The sequence below is a fragment of the Spinacia oleracea genome, chromosome 2, assembly GCF_020520425.1.
Source record: "Spinacia oleracea cultivar Varoflay chromosome 2, BTI_SOV_V1, whole genome shotgun sequence".
NCBI lineage: Eukaryota > Viridiplantae > Streptophyta > Magnoliopsida > Caryophyllales > Amaranthaceae > Spinacia > Spinacia oleracea.
In genome coordinates this window covers 2062349-2086209 of record NC_079488.1, presented here as the reverse complement: position 1 = coordinate 2086209, position 23861 = coordinate 2062349, and the positions used below count along the sequence as shown (strand labels likewise).

Genomic DNA, 23861 nt, shown 5'->3' with positions numbered 1-23861 from the left:
AAGAAAAGGCAAAGGGGTGGTGTTGGTTGACTGAACTTGAAGGTGCGCGGTGTTTGGGAGGGCTCTCGACAGTGGTGGTGGCTAGGTAGTGGTGTTGTCGGCGGTGGTTTAATTAAAATGAGGAAGGTAAGAATGGTGAAAACTCCATTGTTTTAATGGTGAAAGCTTGGTTTTGAAATTGAATTTCCTGGTTAAATGAACAACTATTTATAGGGATTAATGGTGTTGACTGACATAGAGATGAGTTCAATTAAGCTCCATTGATTGACAAATGTGAAGCTTAATTGATTGACAAATGTGAAGAGGTATTTAGAAATTGATGACTAAGCTACTGAAATTCTGACTAGTGTCATAGAATTGATGAGTCATATTGAGATGAATAAGGGTGGTGACAAGTGGAAAGTGAGCTTGACTTTCATGGAGGAAAAGGGAAAGTGACGTGAAGAAGAAGAAGAAGAAGAAGAAGAAGAAGAAGAGAGGAAGAAAGAAACTGATCTTTGGTTTCTCAATTGAAAAAGGGTACTTTGGTAATTGCAAAATGTTAGGAAAATTTCTGAATTTTACTCCTCCAATTGAACTTAAATCGAAAATAATTACAACTTTAAATCAAAAATTATAAAATCAAAATAATAACAATCTTACCATTAAAATATTAACGTTTCCAAGTCAAAATAAAATTCTCGTTAATAAAAATTTTAAATTAGGATTTTAAATGATTTTACACTAATAAAAATATAATTAATCAGGTTTTAAAAATCTGGGGTATTACAGAAGCAAAACAAAAAATCATGTTACTTGAACTTTTCATTAACAGTAAGAACCCCAGTGTTTGATACTCCGACGCATTGGCATGGTCACAGGGGTACGAAGACTTAACACTTCACTAATCATTCTACACCAAAAACACCAGGCAAAATTGAATTAGAGAAAGAAAAGTTAAGGTTCTGTTCAAATACACACTTGCGTACCAGAACCTTGTTTTAAAATCTTGGAAACTAATCTATGAGAAACAAACCAGAGCAACAATCACGCAAGAGTAGAAGGTATATTATACAATACCTGAAGATGATACCTGAAGTAAAATCAAACAAATTAACCCCACTTCAACTCTTATTAAGTAATCTGGAAGAACAACTTTACTGTGTCTGGAAAACACACCATTGTTACATCCTCAGCCTAACACAAAAAAAAAATCAGGGAGACAAAAAATAAAGTCATCTAAATGATAGAAAGACTGTCGACAGATGCAGAATACTATTTTAAAATAGTACTATCACATTGTAACTGGCCAACTATTTAAATAACGTCATTAATAGAAATAACAGTAACACTTGGAAAACTTATCAGTATGAGAAACACATAACATATAGATATCAAGGCAGTACCACAAAGGGCTTCCTGCTAAAGGAAATTCAGCAACCAAAGCAGCAAAAATACCAATGCATATAAAATCTGGTTGAAGGAACCAAGTGCACCTAAATTTTAGTTGGAGAGATCTGCAAATCAGGACATGTTTAGTCTCCGTGACCCGAAAGATTCAAAATAGACAGACATAAAATATATATGATATTACCTCAGAAATGTATAATGGAACTAAGGAAGATGATAAGTCAATTCCAATGCCACAAAGTAAACGACCAATCATCATTATCTGTATGAAAGAAAGAAGGGAACGAAGAAGAAAGAGAAGAAAGAGAACGAAGGGAAATGAAGGGAGCTCATGCTATCAGCATTGTTTTTTCTTTTTGTTGAACTACACTACATGAGTAGCCTCAACAACTCAACTCTCAGTTTGGCTTCACGTACCTTAACAACTTCCAGAGGATGACAAGCAAATGTTCCAGCAATTCCAGCAGCAGCGCCTGCTAAGCCAACTGGGGACAGCCATGAAAGAGGATTGCTCAAAGTAATATCGCCAAATTGGAGCTTAGGATTTTCATCACGGTTCCATTTCACTTGGTTCAAAGTCATTGTTCGCTTGACCCACTCAAAAGTTCCAAGCTCAATAGCTTGAGTAGGGACAATGCGCAACATGTTAATTGTGTTTCCTGCCCAGAGACCTTGCAATCCATGCTGCTGAAAGACCACTACAAAACTTCCGGCTATATTTCTTGATCCAACACCAACAACCATTCTTGTCCTGATTTCATGATGTAAATTGCCAAAACACAGCCAAATTAGGTATACTGATAATTAGAAACAGAAAACACTTGATGAAACCAAGGCAGAAAGAGCAACCATAACCATTTGTTGTTACTTCCAGCATAATGACTACATGCACACAAGTTCATCAAGAGTTTCAAACACAAAATCTAAGAAACAAATGGAGTTGTATCAATATTATAAAATAATAGACCATATAGGAAGGTTATGTTTCAACATGTAGGAGAGCTAATTAGCATCATATCATTCCATAATTCTTGAAATAAAAGTGAAGGTACACCAGGCCACGTTGAATCAGGAGGGGCAATCCTTTTCTCAGATGAACGGAACAATTCCCAACATAATTCACCGAACTTTCAACGATACCCTTACATTGTATTCAAAACCAACAAAGCTGATATAGATGCTGAAGGAAATAATGCCCTTGGTCCAAGTATGCATTCAATGTTAAGTCTAATAAATGCGGTTCAGTATTAATTAACAAGTTAATAATTCAATGAGATCAAGTGAGCTGAATGCCTAGCTAGAGGCCGCTTCAGTTCAAGTGGAATTAATGATATTAATCCACAGCTTACTCTTGACTGAACTCGTAGGGTCACACAAATAGTACGTAAACGGATCAAGTATTTAATAGCATTAAATACTCCATCTATGGATATTCGGAATCGACGGATCTTGGTTTCAGTGGGAGCAGAGATCGTCACAGGCAAGAAATGAATACTCCGGAAACGATGATATTGTCGGAAACGGAAATATGGATCGTATCGGAAATATAAATATTATCCAAGTCGTAGATGTTGCCGGAAACGGAAACATGGTACGTATCGGAAAATATTATCGGAAATGGAAATATTGCCGGAATCGGAAATATTGCCGGAAACGGAAATATTGTCAGAAACGGAAATATTATCGGAATCGGAAAATAATTCTGGAAACGGAAATATTAAATATTTGTTCGAAACGGAAATTAATTCCGGAATCGGAAATATTAAATGTTGTTCGTATCGGAAATGAATTCCGGAATCGGCAGTTTAATCGGAAGCGTATCGTACGAATTAGCATCGGACGAGGCCCGCTAGACGAAGGCCCAGCACGAAGCCAGGCCATCGACCAGCGAGCCGCACGCAGCAACGCACGCCTCGACCAGGCCCAGCGCAAGGCCAGGCCCAGCCAAGGGCGCGCGCGCGCGCAGCACCGCACATGGGCTGTGCGCTTGTCGTGGGCCGCAAGGCCTGCGCGGGTGCACGGCTTGTACGATGCGTGTGCGGGAAATCCTAATCCTGTTAGGATTCGTGCGAAGATTAAAATCCTAATCCTATTAGATTTGCTTTGTTATTTAGAGTCCTAATAAAGTTCTAATTAACAAATCCACATCCTAGTAGGATTATAATTCCTTTTCCATACCTCTATAAATAAGGGCCTAGGGTCATTATTTGTATAAACGATTCAAGTATTCAAAGTGATTTTTGAGAGCAAAAATTCAGTCATATAATTGCCTACAATAGCCGAAAATTCTAAGTACCTTAAGGGCGATTCTAGTTGGTCAAGCTTAAGGCGGATCCGGACGTGCTGTGGACTATCTACGGAGGGACGACACTTGGAGTCCTAAAGACTTGTTCTTGTTCGGTTCGGGCGCAGCTAGGGAAGGCACGCAACAAAGTGTATGCATCTAAACTATGCTAAATGATTATGTGTAAATAATATGTTTTCCTGGCTTTATGGTTTTTTCCGCATGATTTATGAATTGTCATATGTATCATAACCTAACAGTGGTATCACGAGCCTCTTATTATTTTCATAATCTAAATTGCATGAACATGGTTAAATATTACAAATTTGCAAGAATTAAAAGGGGTGATTAATTTTCGTAATTGTTAATTAATTGCAAATTGCGTTTATTTAATTATACGTACGCAGTTTTTCGGCAGTTTCTTCGTTACTCATCCAAATCGAGTGATTTTTGTGTCAATTCCGCATGTAAAAGGCATTCTAAAATTTTGACAAAATATAGTTTTTTTCGGCCGAACCCAGAATTCTCAAATTCGAAGCCTAACTATGACTTTTCGGAGGTTTTAGTTTTTCGAATGCAAAATTTCGTAAATTTAAGATGTTAAATTAAATATTTGCGATTCTTGTTGATAAATCTTGAATTTTTGATTGACCTACTGTATATGTTTAACAAGTTTGAATGCCTAGCCTTGTTAATTATGCAATTTAATTTGTAATTATGATTAATTTGTTGAAAATTAGAATAATTTTTAGAATTAATTTGATTTTCATAATTAATTATAATTTAATTAGATACCTATGATTAAAAACCACCATAAAAATTGTAAATTTATGTTAAATTTTAAATTTTTATGACCTAGACTTGAATCCATGTTAATTAGAAATCAATTGAATAATAAATTTTCGATTTTTCGCCCTAAAATTATGAAATTAATATTATTGATTAATTTGTCATTAATTTTGAATATAAATTTTAAATTTTTATGCGATTCGCTCATATAACTTGCACGCACAAAGCAATGGACGCTACGTGTTACCCTTAAGGGGTGTTGTATAGTGCGGGCATGTGACGACGAGCAAGGGAGCTCGTCGCCCATGCGGTACGAATGCAATGAGCAAGGCCATGGTGCCCGAGCACAAGGCAGCAGCCCTGCCTTGTGTCGTGGGCTGTGTGCAATGGGCGAATGGGCGAGGGCGAGAGCAAGGCACGAGCAGTCGCGTGTGGGCAGCAAGCGAGCTGCGCCACAGCGCGCACTGCCTTGCGCAAACGTGCGGAGCCTCGCGCGCAGCGAGCGCAAGCTCGCGTGCCAAGACTGCTACGCCCAGCGTCGATGCCTCGCGCGCAGCGAGCGCCAGCTCGCATACTGCTGCCTCGTGCGATGAGCGCAAGCTCGCGTGCGGGAAAGGCAGGCGCGCAGCGAGCGATGGCTCGCATGGATCGAGCGCAGCGAGCGATGGCTCGCGTGCATCGAGCGCTGGCGCGCGCAGCGAGCACCAGCTCGCGTGATGCCTTGCGAAGGAGAGCAGCAGCAGCGATGCGACGCAGCGCATGGGCTGCGCGCACATGGCCAGCGATGGCTGTGTGCGTGTGGCCCATGGGCGTACGTTGCGTGGGGTTGTTGCGTTGCGATTAGATCGTTTTGAAATTTTAATTTGAGATTTTCAGTTTACGTAATTTTAATTAATTTTAAAATTAATAATTTAAATTTTTTTCTTGGATTTTAATTTTGAATATTGTAATTATAATAAATTTTATTTATTCTAATTATTTTACTAAAATTAAAATCATGAATTAATTTAAATACGACTGAAATTAAATTAAACTTTTTGGATTCAATTATAAATTTAAATGAGCTTTAAATTTTAATTAAATTTGTATGTTTCCGGTTAGACTAGAAATACATTTTTATGTTTAAAATTAGTAAAGCATATGAATTTATTGGTTTAAGTGGGAGCCCTTTTTAGTCATAAACTCTTGATTAGGTCTACAAATCCTTAAGGTTAAAACAACTTGATTAGAATTAATAAGGACGGAATAATTGGTAGATTATTGGTGCCCTTGATTAATTGCTGCAAATGTTTACGTGATGCATAATGTGTTTACTAACCAGCTATGTGGGCCATTCATGATACCTAAAGTACCAAAGTTGTTTTTCAATTCAAATATGGTCTGCGTGAAGGAAATAATGCCCTTGGTCCAAGTATGCATTCTATTTTAAGTCTAATAAATGCGGTTCAGTATTAATTAACAAGTTAATAATTCAGTGAGATCAAGTGAACTGAATGCCTAGCTAGAGGCCGCTTCAGTTCAAGTGGAATTAATGATATTAATCCACAGCTTACTCTTGACTGAACCCGTAGGGTCACACAAATAGTACGTAAACGGATCAAGTATTTAATGGCATTAGATACTCCATCTATGGATATTCGGAATCGACGGATCTTGGTTTCAGTGGGAGCTGAGATCGTCACAGGCAAGAAATGAATACTCCGGAAACGATGATATTGCCGGAAACGGAAATATGGATCGTATCGGAAATATAAATATTATCCGAGTCGTAGATGTTGCCGGAAACGGAAACATGGTACGTATCGGAAAATATTATCGAAAATGGAAATATTACCAGAATCGGAAATATTGCCGGAAACGGAAATATTGTCAGAATCGGAAATATTATCGGAATTGGAAAATAATTCCGGAAACGGAAATATTAAATATTTTTTCGAAACGGAAATTGATTCCGGAATCGGAAATATTAAATATTGTTCGTATCGGAAATGAATTCCGGAACCGGGAATTTAATCGGAATCGTATCGTACGAATTAGCATCGGACGAGGCCTGCCGGACGAAGGCCCAGCACGAAGTTGGGCCATCGCCCAGCCAAACGCGCGCCCAGCCAAGGCAGCGCCCAGGCCCACCGCAAGGCAGGCCCAGCGCGCGCCAAGGCCATGGCCTCGCTGCGTGGGCTGCTGCTCGCACGCACACGCATGGGCGGCCCATCGTGGCTGCCGTGTGTGTGTGAGTTTGTGTTCATGCACGATTCCTAAAACTATTAGAATTAGTATATGATTAAATTCCTATTCCTAAAAGGATAAATTAATTAATTAGAGTTCTTATAGGATTGTAAGTTTAATTAATTCGTATCCTACTAGGATTCCAATTCCCTTTCCATAACTCTATAAATACGTGCCTAGGGTCACATATTTTCAGAGATTAATTCAAGTATTCAAAGTGAGTTTTGAGAGAAAAATTCAGCCATATTTCTTACCTAAGAGTGCCGAAAATTCTAGTACCTTAAGGGCGATTCTAGTTGGTCAATCTTAAGGCGGATCCGGACGTGATGTGGACTATCTACGGAGGGACGACACTTGGATTCCTAAAGACTTGTTCTTGTTCGGTTCGGACGCAGCTAGGGAAGGCACGCAACAAAGAGTATGCATCTAAATTATGCTATATGATTATGTGTAAATAATATGTATTCCTGGCTTAAATGGTTGTTTCCGCATGATTTATGAATTGTCATATGTATCATAACCTAACAGTGGTATCAGAGCGCCCCTTATTATTTTCATAATCTAAATTGCATGAATATGGTTAAATATTACAAATTTGCAAGAATTAAAAGGGGTGATTAATTTTCGTAATTGTTAATTAATTGCAAATTGCGTTTATTTAATCATACGTACGCAGTTTTTCGGCAGTTTCTTCGTTACTCATCCAAATCGAGTGATTTTTGTGTCAATTCCGCATGTAAAAGGTATTCTAAAATTTTGACAAAAAGAGTATTTTTCTGCCGAACCCAGAATTCTCAAATTCGAAGCCTAACTATAACTTTTCGAAGGTTTTAGTTTTTCGAATGCAAAATTTCGTAAATTTAAGATGTTAAATTAAATATTTGCGATTCTTGTTGATAAATCTTGAATTTTTTGATTGACCTACTGTATATGTTTAACAAGTTTGAATGCCTAGCCTTGTTAATTATGCAATCTAATTTGTAATTATGATTAATTTGTTGAAAATTAAAATAATTTAGAATTAATTTGATTTTCATAATTAATTATAATTTAATTAGAAACCTATGATTAAAAACCACCATAAAAATTGTAAATTTATGATAAATTTTAAATTTTTATGACCTAGGCTTGAATCCATAATAATCGGAAATCAATTGAATAATAAATTTTCGATTTTTCGCCCTAAAATTATGAAATTAATATTATTTATTAATTTGTCATTAATTTTAAATATAAATTTTAAATTTTTTATGCGATTCGTTCATATAACTTGCACGCACAAAGCAATGGACGCTTCGTGTTACCCTTAAGGGGTGTTGTATAGTGCGGGCATGCGACGACGAGCAAGGGAGCTCGTCGCCCGTGCGGCACGAATGCAATGAGCAAGGCATGGTGCACGAGCACAAGGCAGCAGCCCTGCCTTGTGTCGTGGGCCACGAGCTATGGACGAATGGGCATGGGCGAAAGGCAAGCCAAGGCAGTCGCGTGTGGGCAGCAAGCGAGCGGCGCCACGAGCGCTGCGCCCAGCGATTGATCGCGCGCAATTGCTCGCGCGCACAGCGAGCGATGGGTCGCGCGCTCAGCGAGCGATGACTCGCGCGCACAGCGAGCGATGGAGCACGCGCAGCGAGCGCTGGCCACCGCGCACAGCGAGCGATGGCTCGCGTGCGTCGAGTGCTGGCGCGCGCGCAGCGAGCACCACAGCGTGCGATGCCTTGCGATGGAAGATGCAGCAGCTATGCGACGAGCGCATGGGCTGCGCGCACATGGCCAGCAATGGCTGTGTGCGTGCGGCCCATGGGCGTGCAATGCGTACGGTGTTTGCGTTGCGATTAGATCGTTTTGAATGTTTAATTTGAAATTTTTCAGTTTACGTAATTTTAATTAATTTTAAAATTAATAATTTAAATTATTTTCTTGGATTTTAATTTTGAATATTGTAATTATAATAAATTTTATTTATTCTAATTATTTTACTAAAATTAAAATCATGAATTAATTTAAATACGACTGAAATTAAATTAAACTTTTAGGATTCAATTATAAATTTATATGAGCTTTAAATTTTAATTAAATTTGTATGTTTCCGGTTAGACTTGAAATACATTTTTATGTTTAAAATTAGTAAAGCATATGAATTTATTGGTTTAAGTGGGAGCCCTTTTAGTCATAAACTCTTGATTAGGTCTACAAATCCTTCAGGTTAAAACAACTTGATTAGAATTAATAAGGACTGAATAATTGGTAGATTATTGGTGCCCTTGATTAATTGCAGCAAATGTTTACGTGATGCATAATGTGTTTTACTAACCAGCAATGTGGGCCATTCATGATAATGAATGGGTGAATGGTATATATAGTATATGTACTGTTTTGCAGGTTATGAAGTGACTAGTATGGCCCAAATAGGATAGAAAATATGGTCTGCGTACCATTAATTTGAATGTAATTGGTCTACAGTACCAAAGTTATTTTTAAATTCAAATATGGTCTGCGTACCATCAAATAGTTGTAATTAGTTATAGCTTATCCTATTTGAAGAAAATGGTGCCTCCCACGGAGATTTTCAAGACGGACTTTGAAGTCAAAGCTTCAAGATGAAGTCGGGCCATACTAGATCACATTTATCTTATGCATGCTTTAAGTTATTTATTGCGTTAAATATGTCTTAATTATGCGTAAGATTGTGGCTTGATTATGTTGCATGATTAAGGATTTTAGTTCACTTAAAATCTAACCAACATAGTAAGAGCCTTAAGTTCCAAACTTAAAAATTGAGTTATAAGGTGCCATGCCAAAATATACACTTGCTTGGATATCCTTTACATCAATCTAGTAATAGTTTTCGCTCAGCGAGGTGTTACTTATTGGTCCTAAAGGGGCAAGGTACACAAATAATTGTGAGTACATGTTAGTTTTGGTGAAACTCAACGATATAAGTAAGGAGTCCTTTTATGTCGTGGCAAAATTGATAGGTTTACCTAATAAGTTCTTAGACGTACCTATCAACCAAGAGTAGTTTCTAGACTATTAGCAAAAGGCTTTTGCTTACCTAAAATGTTTTAGAATTGAGTCGACAAACTGTGCTTAATTCTTCAATGGTTTTAGGGTCTTGGAATCATTTTATTCACACCTGCCGGAACAATAAAATCGAATAAAATGCTAATGACTTGTTTAAATTGCATGATTGCTTTCATTTTCAAGTTATTATTCATGATAAATGTTTAGACTTTGCATGCTTCAATGTATGTTTTAATTATTATTTATAATTAAATATCTTGCACTGCAATAAATCCTTTTAGAAAGGTAACAGTAAATTTCCTCGATTGGTAGTGAATCCAAGAACGATTCACGGAAAAGAGAGAAAGTGAGCAATTTAAAATGTACGTTTCTTTTAGAGACTTTTATGGTTGTTTTCGAATATCAAAATCGAATGGCAAACCAATTGGTGCTTGTGAATTCAAAATACAATGTAGTTTTGAGATCATAAAGCATTGAGTTTAATACGCTCAGCTTTACCAATGGTTAACAACCTAATATCTTTGTCCATTTAATTCTCGAATGAGTCTAGTCCCTAGACATTCGAATAGATCGATGCTTAGAGAACTTTAGAAGCTTCTGGTAAGATCATCTAGTTGAAACAAAATATTCAACATAAATTAAAATGGTAAAGAACCTTGTTGGTGACATTGGACATGTCTAACAAAGTATAAAAGTCAACACTAAAGAATTCAATTCTTAAGACTATAAGAAAAGGTACAAGAAATAGGAAAACGAGGAACAAATGAAAGGAATTTACGATTTCGTTTCTACCTATAAGTTTATGTTTAAAGAGAAGTGACCTAGCAATCAAACTTCCTTGGTATCATATACCGCTTGAGGTTCTTACTTCGGTAATAACTCAAACAAAGGAAGCTAGGATACACTAATGACCTACAAGTGGGAAATGAAGCATGGCAATGCTACATTAGTTGTAGGGTCATCTAGTTTGTTTTAAGTCCTTTCAAAGGCTGGAACTCAATGGCTATTTTGTTCCATAATCAGCATACCTAAATTTCTGCTTCAAACACAGAAAGACTCACATTTAGAAGAACAAAAACAATGCTTGTTTATTTGTTTATTTGAATGAAATGGTCAATTACAGGTTGAGTCAATATGCTTGATTAAAACAAACAACTCTTTAAAGAACTTTACTAGGTTCAAATCAAACCCTTGATTTGAGTTCCACTAATCTTTGGCATTGTTGCTTAGACCATATCAACAAGTTAACATTCAAAAGCTCTATTTTAATGGACTTTTGAAAGTTGGTTGATTTCTAGATCAACTTAAGACAAGCTAGTCTTACTTGTTGAAAGTAACAAAAGATATGAACTATTGTTAGAACGCCTAGACAATAGAGTTCAAAGCTAAAGAAAGGTTTTATGACTTTATTATTTCACACAGATTTGAGTGAATATAGGTTTATTTACTCAATGTGATATAAGTTTGAATCTGTTTGGCTAGTTCAAAGATTCAGAAGTATAAATCCCACTTGGTAAGAAATCATAAAGATCTAGGTTAGATCATGTTGATGATTACTTAAATCAAGAATGATTATCAATGATTGTGTAGTAAAATTCACAATCTAGCTCCATAAGATATGGCATATCTAAGTTGGAATGATCGAAGTCGATTAATACTTGATTCGATCAATGATGGATCATAAAGACTTTTCCTTTAATTTCTAAAACAAAATGCTCAACTACCACCAAACTAAACTAAATTCGTCAAAGCTATAGAAAAGAAATTTCAGAATATCTTTTCGATAATATATATATCTAGAGAGTTGCTAAACTCAGTGGGAGCTTAGTATTTGTTATTCAACAAACTAAGGCCCAAGTATAGATATATGTTTCATTGTGATTTATTCAAATGAGACAAGGGTGTTATTTCTACCACGAATTTTTGAGAACATAATGTTTGTTTTCTCGAAATGATGTCCTTTTGGAGATTCGTTTCCAAAATGACAAGTGGGAGAAAATAGACCTCGAAAGTCTTCGAGGCAAACAACAAACATAAACGGACATTCCGGAGGCTTTTCGAAGTGCTTCAGAACAACCGAACTTATTCTTTAAGGACTTTAGAAGTGGCTTTAAAGAATAGACATCTCTTAGAAGACTTTACAAGTGCTTCAAGGAGAACAGAATATTCAAAGGACTTTCAAGTGGCTATTGATATTCTATTGTTTGATGTTCTATACCCTAGTAGGCATAGAGTTCAAGTCACTGGAACTATGAGATTCTTCTATTAGATAATAAAGAAACATGGAGTTCAGGTCACTGAAACTATGCAATTCTTCTATTAGATAGTGAAGAAACCTACAACTTGCAGTCAAACTATTATCATGTAGATTAATGAGTTTGTGACTTGTAAGAAAGCTATGACGAAACCCAGATTTCCTAAAATGGTTAGAGGCCATATATAGACTCAAATGTTTTAAATGGTTAGAGGCCATAAAACATACTCAATGTTTTGATGACAAAATTGAAATTTTGTTGATTTGCAAGAATAGGTTCACACCTATTGGTTGCAAGTTTGTTTTAAGGATAAAAACCATCAAACATGGAATTGTGTTCACACACAAAGCTAGATTAGTTGCTAAAGGTTACAAGCAAATTCATGGCATGGATTGTGTTGAAACCTCATGCAAAATCGTAATGCTTAAGTCTATAATTCAAGCAATGATTGCATATTGGTACATATGGCAATTGGATGACAAAAACGTATTCCTCAATCAAATGATGGAATATAATATGTACATGGTATGTCATAGAATTTGTGGATCCAAATAAATACTTGAAAAGGAAAGCTAGCTTATAAAATCTAAGTACAGATTTAAGCAAGCAATTGGGAATGGGAACTATATTTTAAGTGAAACTAATAAGCATTTTAGTTTCATAAAATATACATGATTCTTATAGATGTATAAGAAGTTTAGTGGGAGTACATAAAAACTTATTTGGTCCTATGTGTATCACACACATATCTCTCTATTGTGAAATAACATTCAAATGCTAATGACTTAGATTTGAAATTATTCATCAATAATGGACCATGGCGAAACTTAGTACATATTGGGTATTAAGATCTATTTACAAAGATCTTATAATATTGTTTTAGATTAAGTAATGGCATTTACTAAATCAAACACGAAAGTCTCCATTGGAGATATTCAACCCATGTGAATAAATCTAAGTAAAGGATGTTTGAACTATGTATAAGCATTTACTAAGTTAAACATCAAAGAGTCTAAATGAGATTCTTAACCTATATTATATGTCAAAGAATTTAGCTGAATTTAGTATCTACTGAAACTAGATAAGCTAAAGTTACATGAATAGAATTCAATTGGGAAATATTCTGCAAAAGAATTTATCATGTATGATATAATATGAGGATCGCCAAAAACGTATCGTATGACTTTAGGCATGACGAACATATACCAATCTCTATTGATCTAAATGAAGATCAACTAGATTGAGATCAAGAATACTTATGGTACTTGAAATGGTACATAGGAATAGTTCTTGATTCAAGGAAATAAAGATATGCTAAATATTGATGCTACACGCATAAACACTGGCAAAGGATCAAACAAGATTCCCTTGGAGTTAACCATTGATAAGGACGAGCTATAGAGCATCGTGTTTCGAAATGGCAACATGGATTGGAGACCATGAGTTGTTGCGTGGGAAATTAAAATATTAATTTCTATGTTCTAAGATACAGCTGGAAAGTCTTCCACGTGTCTGTGAACTGCTTGGATAATAAATCCAAACAAAGCATCACTAGCAACCTAAACAGTTGAAGTAAAAGTACTTATTGCCTAAGAAGCAATAAAACAGAGTTGTTTATATTAATGAGTTCTTCATTGAACTTGGGTGGATCACATGTCTGCTAACTTGATGGCTCTTCATTGCAAAATGCGTAGAACCACTATCGAAGTAAGAAAGACTAGATCACATAATAAACAAACTCAAAAGATCTTATCATCCTATCTCGAACATCATTCGATGAAAAGGATATTAAGATTGGCAAAGCATGATAACTAAACCTATGCAACAAGTGAGAAGCAACACTCACGTTGTAGCACTGGAAATCAAGCATAGCTTTGAATTCCATGAATTGTTTTAGAAGATGGGTTTGAGGCCCATGGTTATAAAACATTGGGGTTGAACATTTATCATATATGAAATGTATTTTCATATTCCATTTAATCTTGGTTTAGTATTAAATGATGAGTCCCTTCAATTTGACGATATATTCAAGATAGACTGTCAGGACCAGTCCTGTGACTAAGAAATGTCTATCAAGTGAACTTGAATGTCAAAGGTTGAAAATGGTCCCTAGTCGGAGTTTTCTATTAAATTGGACACATAGAAAACGTTAGACGATTAGAATGCAAGATGACTAGTAGTTATATTTCTTGAACTATGTGGACATGGCAATGTCATAATCATTTGCATAGATACTTACTTTGGGAAGACTAGTATCGGACAAGACCTATGAAACTTTACTGTAAGAGATGAAAATCTGTCATAAGTAAATTTCATTAAATTATTAGACACTAAATCCTCAATACCTGAGTGATTTGAGATTACTTGTTTGAGAACTGGTTGCTTTGACGTTGACCAACCGTCGCACCGTAAAAGGAGGCTATAAAGGCAACGCTCAGGTAATCACCTATCAAACGAAGTCTAATCTCAAGATCGCAAGATTGGGATTGTCCTCCCATAAATCGGGATGAGATGCTTAAAAGTTGTACAAGGCCACTCGGAGAGCTAGAAACTGTGAAATGCATGGCCGTGCTCGGATGAATCATAGGCTATGATTATCTGTTTATTTGATCAGTTGAACTCTGAAACCGAGGAACACCTCTGGACATAATAAGGATGACAACTCTTACCTTATGTTCAAGAGCAAGCATCGAGCGACAAAGGAATTAGGAAATGCACACTTGTCCCTAAGGACAAGTGGGAGACGAAAGAAATAATGCCCTTGGTCCAAGTATGCATTCTATGTTAAGTCTAATAAATGCGGTTCAGTATTAATTAACAAGTTAATAATTCAGTGAGATCAAGTGAACTGAATGCCTAGCTAGAGGCCGCTTCAGTTCAAGTGGAATTAATGATATTAATCCACAGCTTACTCTTGACTGAACCCGTAGGGTCACACAAATAGTACGTAAACGGATCAAGTATTTAATGGCATTAGATACTCCATCTATGGATATTCGGAATCGACGGATCTTGGTTTCAGTGGGAGCTGAGATCGTCACAGGCAAGAAATGAATACTCCGGAAACGATGATATTGCCGGAAACGGAAATATGGATCATATCGGAAATATAAATATTATCCAAGTCGTAGATGTTGCCGGAAACGGAAACATGGTACGTATCGGAAAATATTATCGGAAATAGAAATATTACCAGAATCGGAAATATTGCCGGAAACGGAAATATTGTCAGAATCGGAAATATTATCGGAATCGGAAAATAATTCCGGAAACGGAAATATTAAATATTTGTTCGAAACGGAAATTGATTCCGGAATCGGAAATATTAAATATTGTTCGTATCGGAAATGAATTCCGGAACCGGGAATTTAATCGGAATCGTATCGTACGAATTAGCATCGGACGAAGCCTGCCGGACGAAGGCCCAGCACGAAGTTGGGCCATCGCCCAGCAAGCCAAACGCGCGCCCAGCCAAACGCGCGCCCAGCCAAGGCAGCGCCCAGGCCCACCGCAAGGCAGGCCCAGCGCGCGCCAAGGCCATGGCCTCGCTGCGTGGGCTGCTGCTCGCACGCACACGCATGCGCGGCCTATCGTGGCTGCCGTGTGTGTGTGAGTTTGTGTTCATGCACGATTCCTAAAACTATTAGAATTAGTATATGATTAAATTCCTATTCCTAAAAGGATAAATTAATTAATTAGAGTTCTTATAGGATTCTAAGTTTAATTAATTCGTATCCTACTAGGATTCCAATTCCCTTTCCATAACTCTATAAATACGTGCCTAGGGTCACATATTTTCAGAGATTAATTCAAGTATTCAAAGTGAGTTTTGAGAGAAAAATTCAGCCATATTTCTTACCTAAGAGTGCCGAAAATTCTAGTACCTTAAGGGCGATTCTAGTTGGTCAATCTTAAGGGGGATCCGGACGTGCTGTGGACTATCTACGGAGGGACACTAGTAGAAAAAACCCCTGTTGCAGCCCCCTTGTTGCAGCGTACATGTATTAATACGCTTCAACAAGCAGTTGGTCAACGCGGGTCAAACCCTTTAAAGGGTTGTTGCAGCGTACAAATTAATTGTTCCCTGCAAAAACGTTTGTTGCAGCGTACGTTGTAAAAGCCCCCTGCAATAGCCCGTTACTGTTGCAGCGTACGTCCTAAAGCCCCCTGCAATAACACATTGTAAAAGTCTTTCGCTACAACCCAACCAGGTTTAGTTCAATTTAGACCAAATTAATTAAAAAAACTCTAGATCTAAAATTTCATACTCCCACCTCTCAACTCCCTTCTTCTTCCCTCAGCTTTACTGCGTCGCAATCAATGTAACTTCCTCGTCGGTGGTTCTCGCCTCCTCGCCAGTCGCCGGTGGGTCCTCTTTTCTCGCCTCCTCGTCAGTCGCCCTAGAGCTGAACTTAGAATTATTTCAATCTGAAAATTTTCAAAGCTTGCTCAAATTGACCTTCCCCCTTCTTCTTCTTCTTCCCTCAGATCTCCTCTACGGACCGGCAAACACCACACTCAGCGGCGGACGTGAGGGCATACCCAGACGACCACGCACACTTCTTTTTCTCTCTCCTCTCACCTATACCGGAAAATAAAACCCTAGAAGTCATGGGGATGTTCCCGTGTTTCAATTGCTCAATATTCTGACAAATTCGTTCCAAAGTTAGCAGGTCAAGGAGGTTTCAGAAGATTGGAGTTGGGGTTCCCATCTGCTGCAAAAGAAATTCATTGATTGATTTTGAGGAAAGAACAAGCGCAAATGAGGTATAATCTTGTTTGATTTGTTAAATTTATGCAATTATTGAAAACTTTGTTGGATTTTTTGTTTAAATATTATGGTAAATGTGGTTTGTAATAAATTTAATTAGTTGATTTACTTATGCATATGGTTCATGTAGTTAATTTCTTTGTTTAATTGATTGATGAATCTGAATTTGAGTTTGAATCTTCAGATTGTTGATGTGGCTTCTATTTTGGGGTTGGACCGTGATATTTCTGATCATGCTTTCCAGTTGTTTAGGGATTGTTCTTCTGCTACTTGTTTGAGGAATCGTAGTGTTGAAGCTCTTGCTACTGCTTGCCTTGTTCAGGCTATTCGTGAGGCCCAGGAGCCCCGTACCCTTCAGGTTTATCTCTTGTCCCTGATAACTGGAATTTTGTTTTAATTTACCTGAGGAGTCGTCAGTATTACACTGATTATTATAAGGGGCTCATTGGAGAAATATGTTATGTTACATTCTGAGTTCAGTTCTTCAATTAATGTGATATGTTGGGGGTTGGTTGGGACTTGGAAGTGTTTGTCTTGGTATAAAACTATAGTGAACATTTTGCAATTGCCTTTTCTGTTCTTGTTCTCCATTAATTAAGTTCTGAAAGACGATCCATTTATGAATTTCTGATTGCGGTTGTCTTTGCGAAATTGCACATGTTATCCATATTTATTTTCCTAATCAACTTCACACCTCTCCCTGTGAAACTAGTAATGAAAATGGAAATCCTACGAGTTCTAAAACTGAATACGATACGCTGACTTTTTTCTTAACAGTATGTTGTTCCTTTTGGGGTTCTTGTTCTGCTTAGATTGTGTCCCGAATGCTAAGCCATTTGCAAATTGCGCTTTTTTCTCATCCGTAACCACCTTTGCTTCATCTTTATGCCTAAACTACTAGTGCAAATTGCAAAATTAAACAATTTCCGAGTTTGAACTCTTTGAAAACTGAAAATGCTCATTGTATTTGCTAGTAATTGAGTGGGAATTGGTTTAAGATAAGTTGCATATGCGATAGAAAAGAACACTTGATTTTAAGGGCATCTGTAAATGGGTATCTTATTTCATGTAACAGGAAATCTCAATAGCGGCGAACCTCCCTCAGAAAGAGATTGGAAAGTATATCAAGATCCTGGGTGAAGCTCTACAACTCAGTCAACCAATTAATAGCAATTCTATAGCTGTACATATGCCTAGATTTTGCAACCTTCTCCAGCTTAATAAATCCGCTCTGGTACTTGAAAACTCCTGCTGATATTTGCTAATACGCATCGGTGGCTGATATAATATGTATACTTTTGGAAACTGGTAGGCATTTCACCCAGCTGATATGCTAATAAGAGTAAATTATGAAGAATCATAAAACTTCTGAGATACCATCTTTACATTGTAATATTTGCTCCTTTCCTGCTTTTGCTTCTTATAATTGAAGGATTTTCAACATTGATCTTGCTAGTTCAATGGACTTGAGTAACACATTTCATTATTTCAATATTTAATGCTGTTAAATCATCTGTTGGCTCATGGCTGTTGCATTATAATCAGAAATGGGGAAAGCTTGTTGCTTGTCAAAATTGCCTTGAATTGTGCTCCTCTGTTGCATTTTCGTCATTTATTTGGTGGCTATGTGATTGAGAACCATCACATTATTAAGTTTTCATTCCAGAGAAATTTATTTCCCTAGTTTTGACTCATTTCTACATCATATGACTTACTAGTTTGTTATGGAGTAGGAACTTGCAACTCACATTGGAGAAGTTGTGATAAACAAATGTTTCTGTACGCGTAGGAACCCTATAAGTATATCAGCTGCTGCTATTTATCTGGCCTGTCAACTAGAAGATAGACGCAAGACGCAGGCAGAAATTTGTAAGGTAACAGGTCTCACTGAGGTCACACTCAGAAAAGTCTATAAAGAGCTGCTTGAAAACTGGGATGATCTTCTACCGTCTAATTATACTCCAGTTGTCCCTCCTGAAAAGGCATTCCCAACTACTACTATAGCATCCGGCCGTTCTGTAACCCCTAGAGCCGAACCACCAGAAATTCCTACTTTAGACCGGGAGAGCAAGCAGCCCAAAACGAATCAGATTTCCGAGACAACTCACGTGGACAGGGTCAAGGGAGAGAATGACAGCAATACCCCCAGTACAAAAAAGGTATCCTCGTTATAGGACTCATTTTATTCTCATTGATTCGTTATAGGTCGTATTTACTTTTAACTAAAGAACCTAAGGACTATTTGATTCTTATTACATGATTAATATGCATAGCTTTAACTTTCTAAAACTCATTTGAATCTATTTATGCACATTTAAGGCTCATTGGATCGTTATAGATCATATTTAGAGCTAAAACGACATTTTCGCTCCCAACTTTGAACTAAAGATCCTAAGGACTCATTTTATTCTTATTACATGATTAATGTGCATAGTTTTAACATTCTAAAACTCATTCCAATCTATGTAAGCACATTTAAGGATAATTGGGTCGTTATAGGTCATATTTAGAGCTAAAATGACATTTCCGCTCCCCAACTTTGAACTAAAGAACCTAAGTACTCATTTTATTCTTATTACATGGTTAATATGCTTAGTTTGAAGTTTCGAAAACTCATTTCAATCTACTTATGCACATTTAAGGCTTGTTTGGTCGTTATAGGTCATATTTAGGCTAAAATGAGCATTTTCGCTCCCAAATTTTGAAAAAAAAACCTACGGACTCATTTTAAACTTACTAAGTGTTTTATATGCTTAGTTTTGACTTTCTAAGACTCATACCAATCTATTTATGCACATTTGAAGCTCATTGGGTCGTTATAGGTCATATTTAGCATAAAATGACATTTTCGCTCCCAACTTTGAACTAAAGAACTTAAGGACTTATTTTAAACTTATTACATGATTAGTATGTTTAGTTTTAAGTTTCCAAGACTTATTCCAATCTACTTATACACATTTAAGGCTTGTTTGGTCGTTATAGGACATATTTAGGCTAAAATGACATTTTCGCTCCCAACTATGAACCAAAGAACCTAAGGACTCATTTTAAACTTACTAAATGTTTTATATGCTTATTTTTAACTTTCTAGGACTCATTCCAATCCATTTATGCACATTTACGGCTCATTGTGTCGTTATAGGTCATATTTAGGCTAAAATGACATTTTCGCTCCCAACTTTGAACTTAAGAACCTAATGACTCATTTTAAACTTATTATATGATAAATATGCTTAGTTTTAAGTTTCTAAGACTTATTCTAATCTATTTATGCACATTTAATGCTTGTTTTATCGTTATAGGTCATATTTAGGATAAAATAAGGCATTTTCGATCCCAACTTTAAAATAAAGAACCTAAGGACTTATTTTAAACTTATTACATGATTAATATGCTTAGTTTTAAGTTTCTAAGACTTATTCTAACTACTTATACACATTTAAGGCTTGTTTGGTCGTTATAGGACATATTTAGGCTAAAATGACATTTTCGCTCCAAACTATGAACTAAAGAACCTAAGGACTCATTTTAAACTTACTAAATGTTTTATATGCTTAGTTTTGACTTTCTAGAACTCATTCCAATCCATTTATGCATATTTAAGGCTCATTGTGTCGTTATAGGTCATATTTAGGCTAAAATGCCATTTTCGCTCCCAACTTTGAACTTAAGAACCTAATGACTCATTTTAAACTTATTATATGATTAATATGCTTAGTTTTAAGTTTCTAAGACTTATTCTAATCTATTTATGCACATTTAATGCTTGTTTGATAGTTATAGGTCATATTTAGGCTAAAATGAGGCATTTTCGCTCCTAACTTTAAAATAAAGAACCTAAGCACTCATTTTAAACTTAATACATGTTTAATATGCATAATTTTAACTTTATAAGACTCGTTCCAATCTATTTATGCACCTTTAAGGCTCATTAGGTCGTTGTAGGTCAAATTTAGGCTAAAATGACATTTTCGCTCCCAACTATGAACTAAAGAACCTAAGGACTCATTTTAAACCTACTAAATGTTTTATATTCTAGTTTTATCTTTCTAGGACTCATTCCAATCCATTTATGCCCATTTAAGGCTCATTGTGTCGTTTTAGGTCATATTTAGGCTAAAATGACATTTTCGCTCCCAACTTTGAACTTAAGAACCTAAGGACTCATTTTTAAATTATTATATGATTAATAAGCTTAGTTTTGAGTTTCTAGGACTTATTCTAATCTACTTATACCCATTTAATGATTGTTTGATCGTTATAGGTCATATCTAGGCTAAAATAAGGCATTTTCGCCCCCAACTTTAAAATAAAGAACCTAAGGACTCATTTAAAACTTATTACATGTTTAATATGCATAATTTTAACGATCTAAGACTCGTTCCAATCTATTTATGCACCTATAGGCTCATTGGGTCGTTATAGGTCATATTTAGGCTAAAATGACATTTTCGCTCCCAACTTTGAACTTAAGAACCTAATGACTCATTTTAAACTTATTATATGATTAATATGCTTAGTTTTAAGTTTCTAAGACTTATTCTAATCTATTTATGCACATTTAATGCTTGTTTGATAGTTATAGGTCATATTTAGGCTAAAATGAGGCATTTTCGCTCCTAACTTTAAAATAAAGAACCTAAGCACTCATTTTAAACTTAATACATGTTTAATATGCATAATTTTAACTTTATAAGACTCGTTCCAATCTATTTATGCACCTTTAAGGCTCATTAGGTCGTTGTAGGTCAAATTTAGGCTAAAATGACATTTTCGCTCCCAACTATGAACTAAAGAACCTAAGGACTCATTTTAAACCTACTAAATGTTTTATATTCTAGTTTTATCTTTCTAGGACTCATTCCAATCCATTTATGCCCATTTAAGGCTCATTGTGTCGTTTTAGGTCATATTTAGGCTAAAATGACATTTTCGCTCCCAACTTTGAACTTAAGAACCTAAGGACTCATTTTTAAATTATTATATGATTAATAAGCTTAGTTTTGAGTTTCTAGAACTTATTCTAATCTACTTATACCCATTTAATGCTTGTTTGATCGTTATAGGTCATATCTAGGCTAAAATAAGGCATTTTCGCTCCCAACTTTAAAATAAAGAACCTAAGGACTCATTTAAAACTTATTACATGTTTAATATGCATAATTTTAACGATCTAAGACTCGTTCCAATCTATTTATGCACCTATAGGCTCATTGGGTCGTTATAGGTCATATTTAGGCTAAAATGACATTTTCGCTCCCAACTTTGAACTAAAGAACCTAAGGACTCATTTTAGACTATTAGGACATTGTCATTAGTTTCTTGAATGTTAAAATGTGATATTTAATTTGTATTTAATCTAATGTTTAATTTAAATTTCTGTTTTTGTAAAGGTCTACACTCCGAGGATTGCGCCTTATGCGAGGAATTTGATGTGGTTCGTGAGCAATGGGCTAAGTTTTTTACCAACAAGTATTTATTATTGGCTTTAGCGCGCTTGATCGAGTTGGTTTAGTTGTTATAGAATAAATTTTATATTAAAATGTATGTTTATGTTGAAATTGGAACATATATTTAAATGTAATATGTGCACTTTGGTTTTGGGATATATAGTATACAAAACTCCAGTTGTTGTTTTTATATTTGTTATACAGGTTGCGTTATTCTATTATTGTTTTGACAGGTTTCGATCTATATTTGGTGCAAGGCACTCTAGGTATCCCTAAACAAAATTAGAATTTTCCCGCCAAAAGTGCTTTTTTGCAGCGTACATATATGTTGTACGCTGCAACAAGGGAAAAAAATTTGGCAAAAATTCAGACTTGTTGCAGCGTACAAATAAATGTACGCTGCAAAAAATTGAGTAATTCAGACTTGTTGCAGCGTACAAATAAATGTACGCTGCAAAAAGTTGAGTCTTTTGCAGCGTACATATATATGTACGCTGCAACAAGTCCAAAATTTTGCCAATTTTTTGGCACTTGTTGCAGCGTACATCTAAAAGCCCGCTGCAACAAGTCTAAAATTTTGCCAATTTTTTGGCACTTGTTGCAGCGTACATCTAAAAGCCCGCTGCAACAAATCACTTTTTGCAGCGAACATTGTACGCTGCAACAAGTTCAGACTTGTTGCAGGCCCCCCAGTTGCAGCATACGATGTACGCTGCAACAGGGGTCTAAAAGCCCGCTGCAATAAGGGTTTTTTCTACTAGTGGGACGACGTACACTTGGAGTCCTAAAGACTTGTTCTTGTTCGGTTCGGGCGCAGCTAGGGAAGGCACGCAACAAAGAGTATGCATCTAAATTATGCTATATGATTATGTGTAAATAATATGTATTCCTGGCTAAATGGTTGTTTCCGCATGATTTATGAATTGTCTATGTATCATAACCTAACACTGCGTACCATCAAATTGTTGTAATTAGTTTTAATTATAGCTTATCCTATTTGAAGAAAATGGTGCCTCCCACGGAGATTTTCAAGACGGACTTTGAAGTTAAAGCTTCAAGATGAAGTCGGGCCATACTAGATCACATTTATCTTATGCATGTTTTAAGTTATTTATTGCTTTTAAATATGTCTTAAAATGCATGAGATTACGGCTTGATTATGTTGCATGATTAAGGATTTTAGTTCACTTAAAATCTAACCAACATAGTAAGAGCCTTAAGTTCCAAACTTAAAAATTGAGTTAAAAGGTGCCATGCCAAAATATACACTTGCTTGGATATCCTTTACATCAATCTAGTAATAGTTTTCGCTCAGCGAGGTGTTACTTATTGGTCCTAAAGGGGCAAGGTACACAAATAATTGTGAGTACATGTTAGTTTTGGTGAAACTCAACGATATAAGTAAGGAGTCCTTTTATGTCGTGGCAAAATCGATAGGTTTACCTAATAAGTTCTTAGACGTATCTATCAACCAAGAATAGTTTCTAGACTATTAGCAAAAGGCTTTTGCTTACCTAAAATGTTTTAGAATTGAGTCGACAAACTGTGCTTAATTCTTCAATGGTTTTAGGGTCTTGGAATCATTTTATTCACACCTGCCGGAACACATAATTCGAATAAAATGCTAATGACTTGTTTAAATTGCATGATTGCTTTCATTTTCAAGTTATTACTCA

At 36.0% G+C, this 23861-nt stretch overlaps 1 protein-coding gene and 1 pseudogene across 2 annotated transcripts; one reads left to right on the top strand and one right to left on the bottom strand.

The window, feature by feature from the left end:
- Window positions 1-1113: 1113 nt before the first annotated feature.
- Window positions 1114-23861, bottom strand: part of LOC130466722 (probable mitochondrial adenine nucleotide transporter BTL1) — a 29857-nt pseudogene continuing 7109 nt past the window's right edge.
- On the top strand, window positions 15974-22375 carry LOC130467722 (plant-specific TFIIB-related protein 1-like). Of its 2 annotated transcripts, XM_056836379.1 has the most exons (6): window positions 15974-16329; window positions 16453-16731; window positions 16988-17093; window positions 17811-17969; window positions 18469-18894; window positions 22129-22375. In XM_056836379.1, the coding sequence occupies exons 2-6, from the start codon at window positions 16727-16729 to the stop codon at window positions 22225-22227; spliced, it is 795 nt and encodes a 264-aa protein (XP_056692357.1). In that variant the 5' UTR covers window positions 15974-16329; window positions 16453-16726; the 3' UTR covers window positions 22228-22375. The 2 variants fall into 2 exon arrangements, with proteins under 2 accessions (XP_056692357.1, XP_056692356.1); XM_056836378.1 differs by having other exon boundaries at window positions 15974-16731.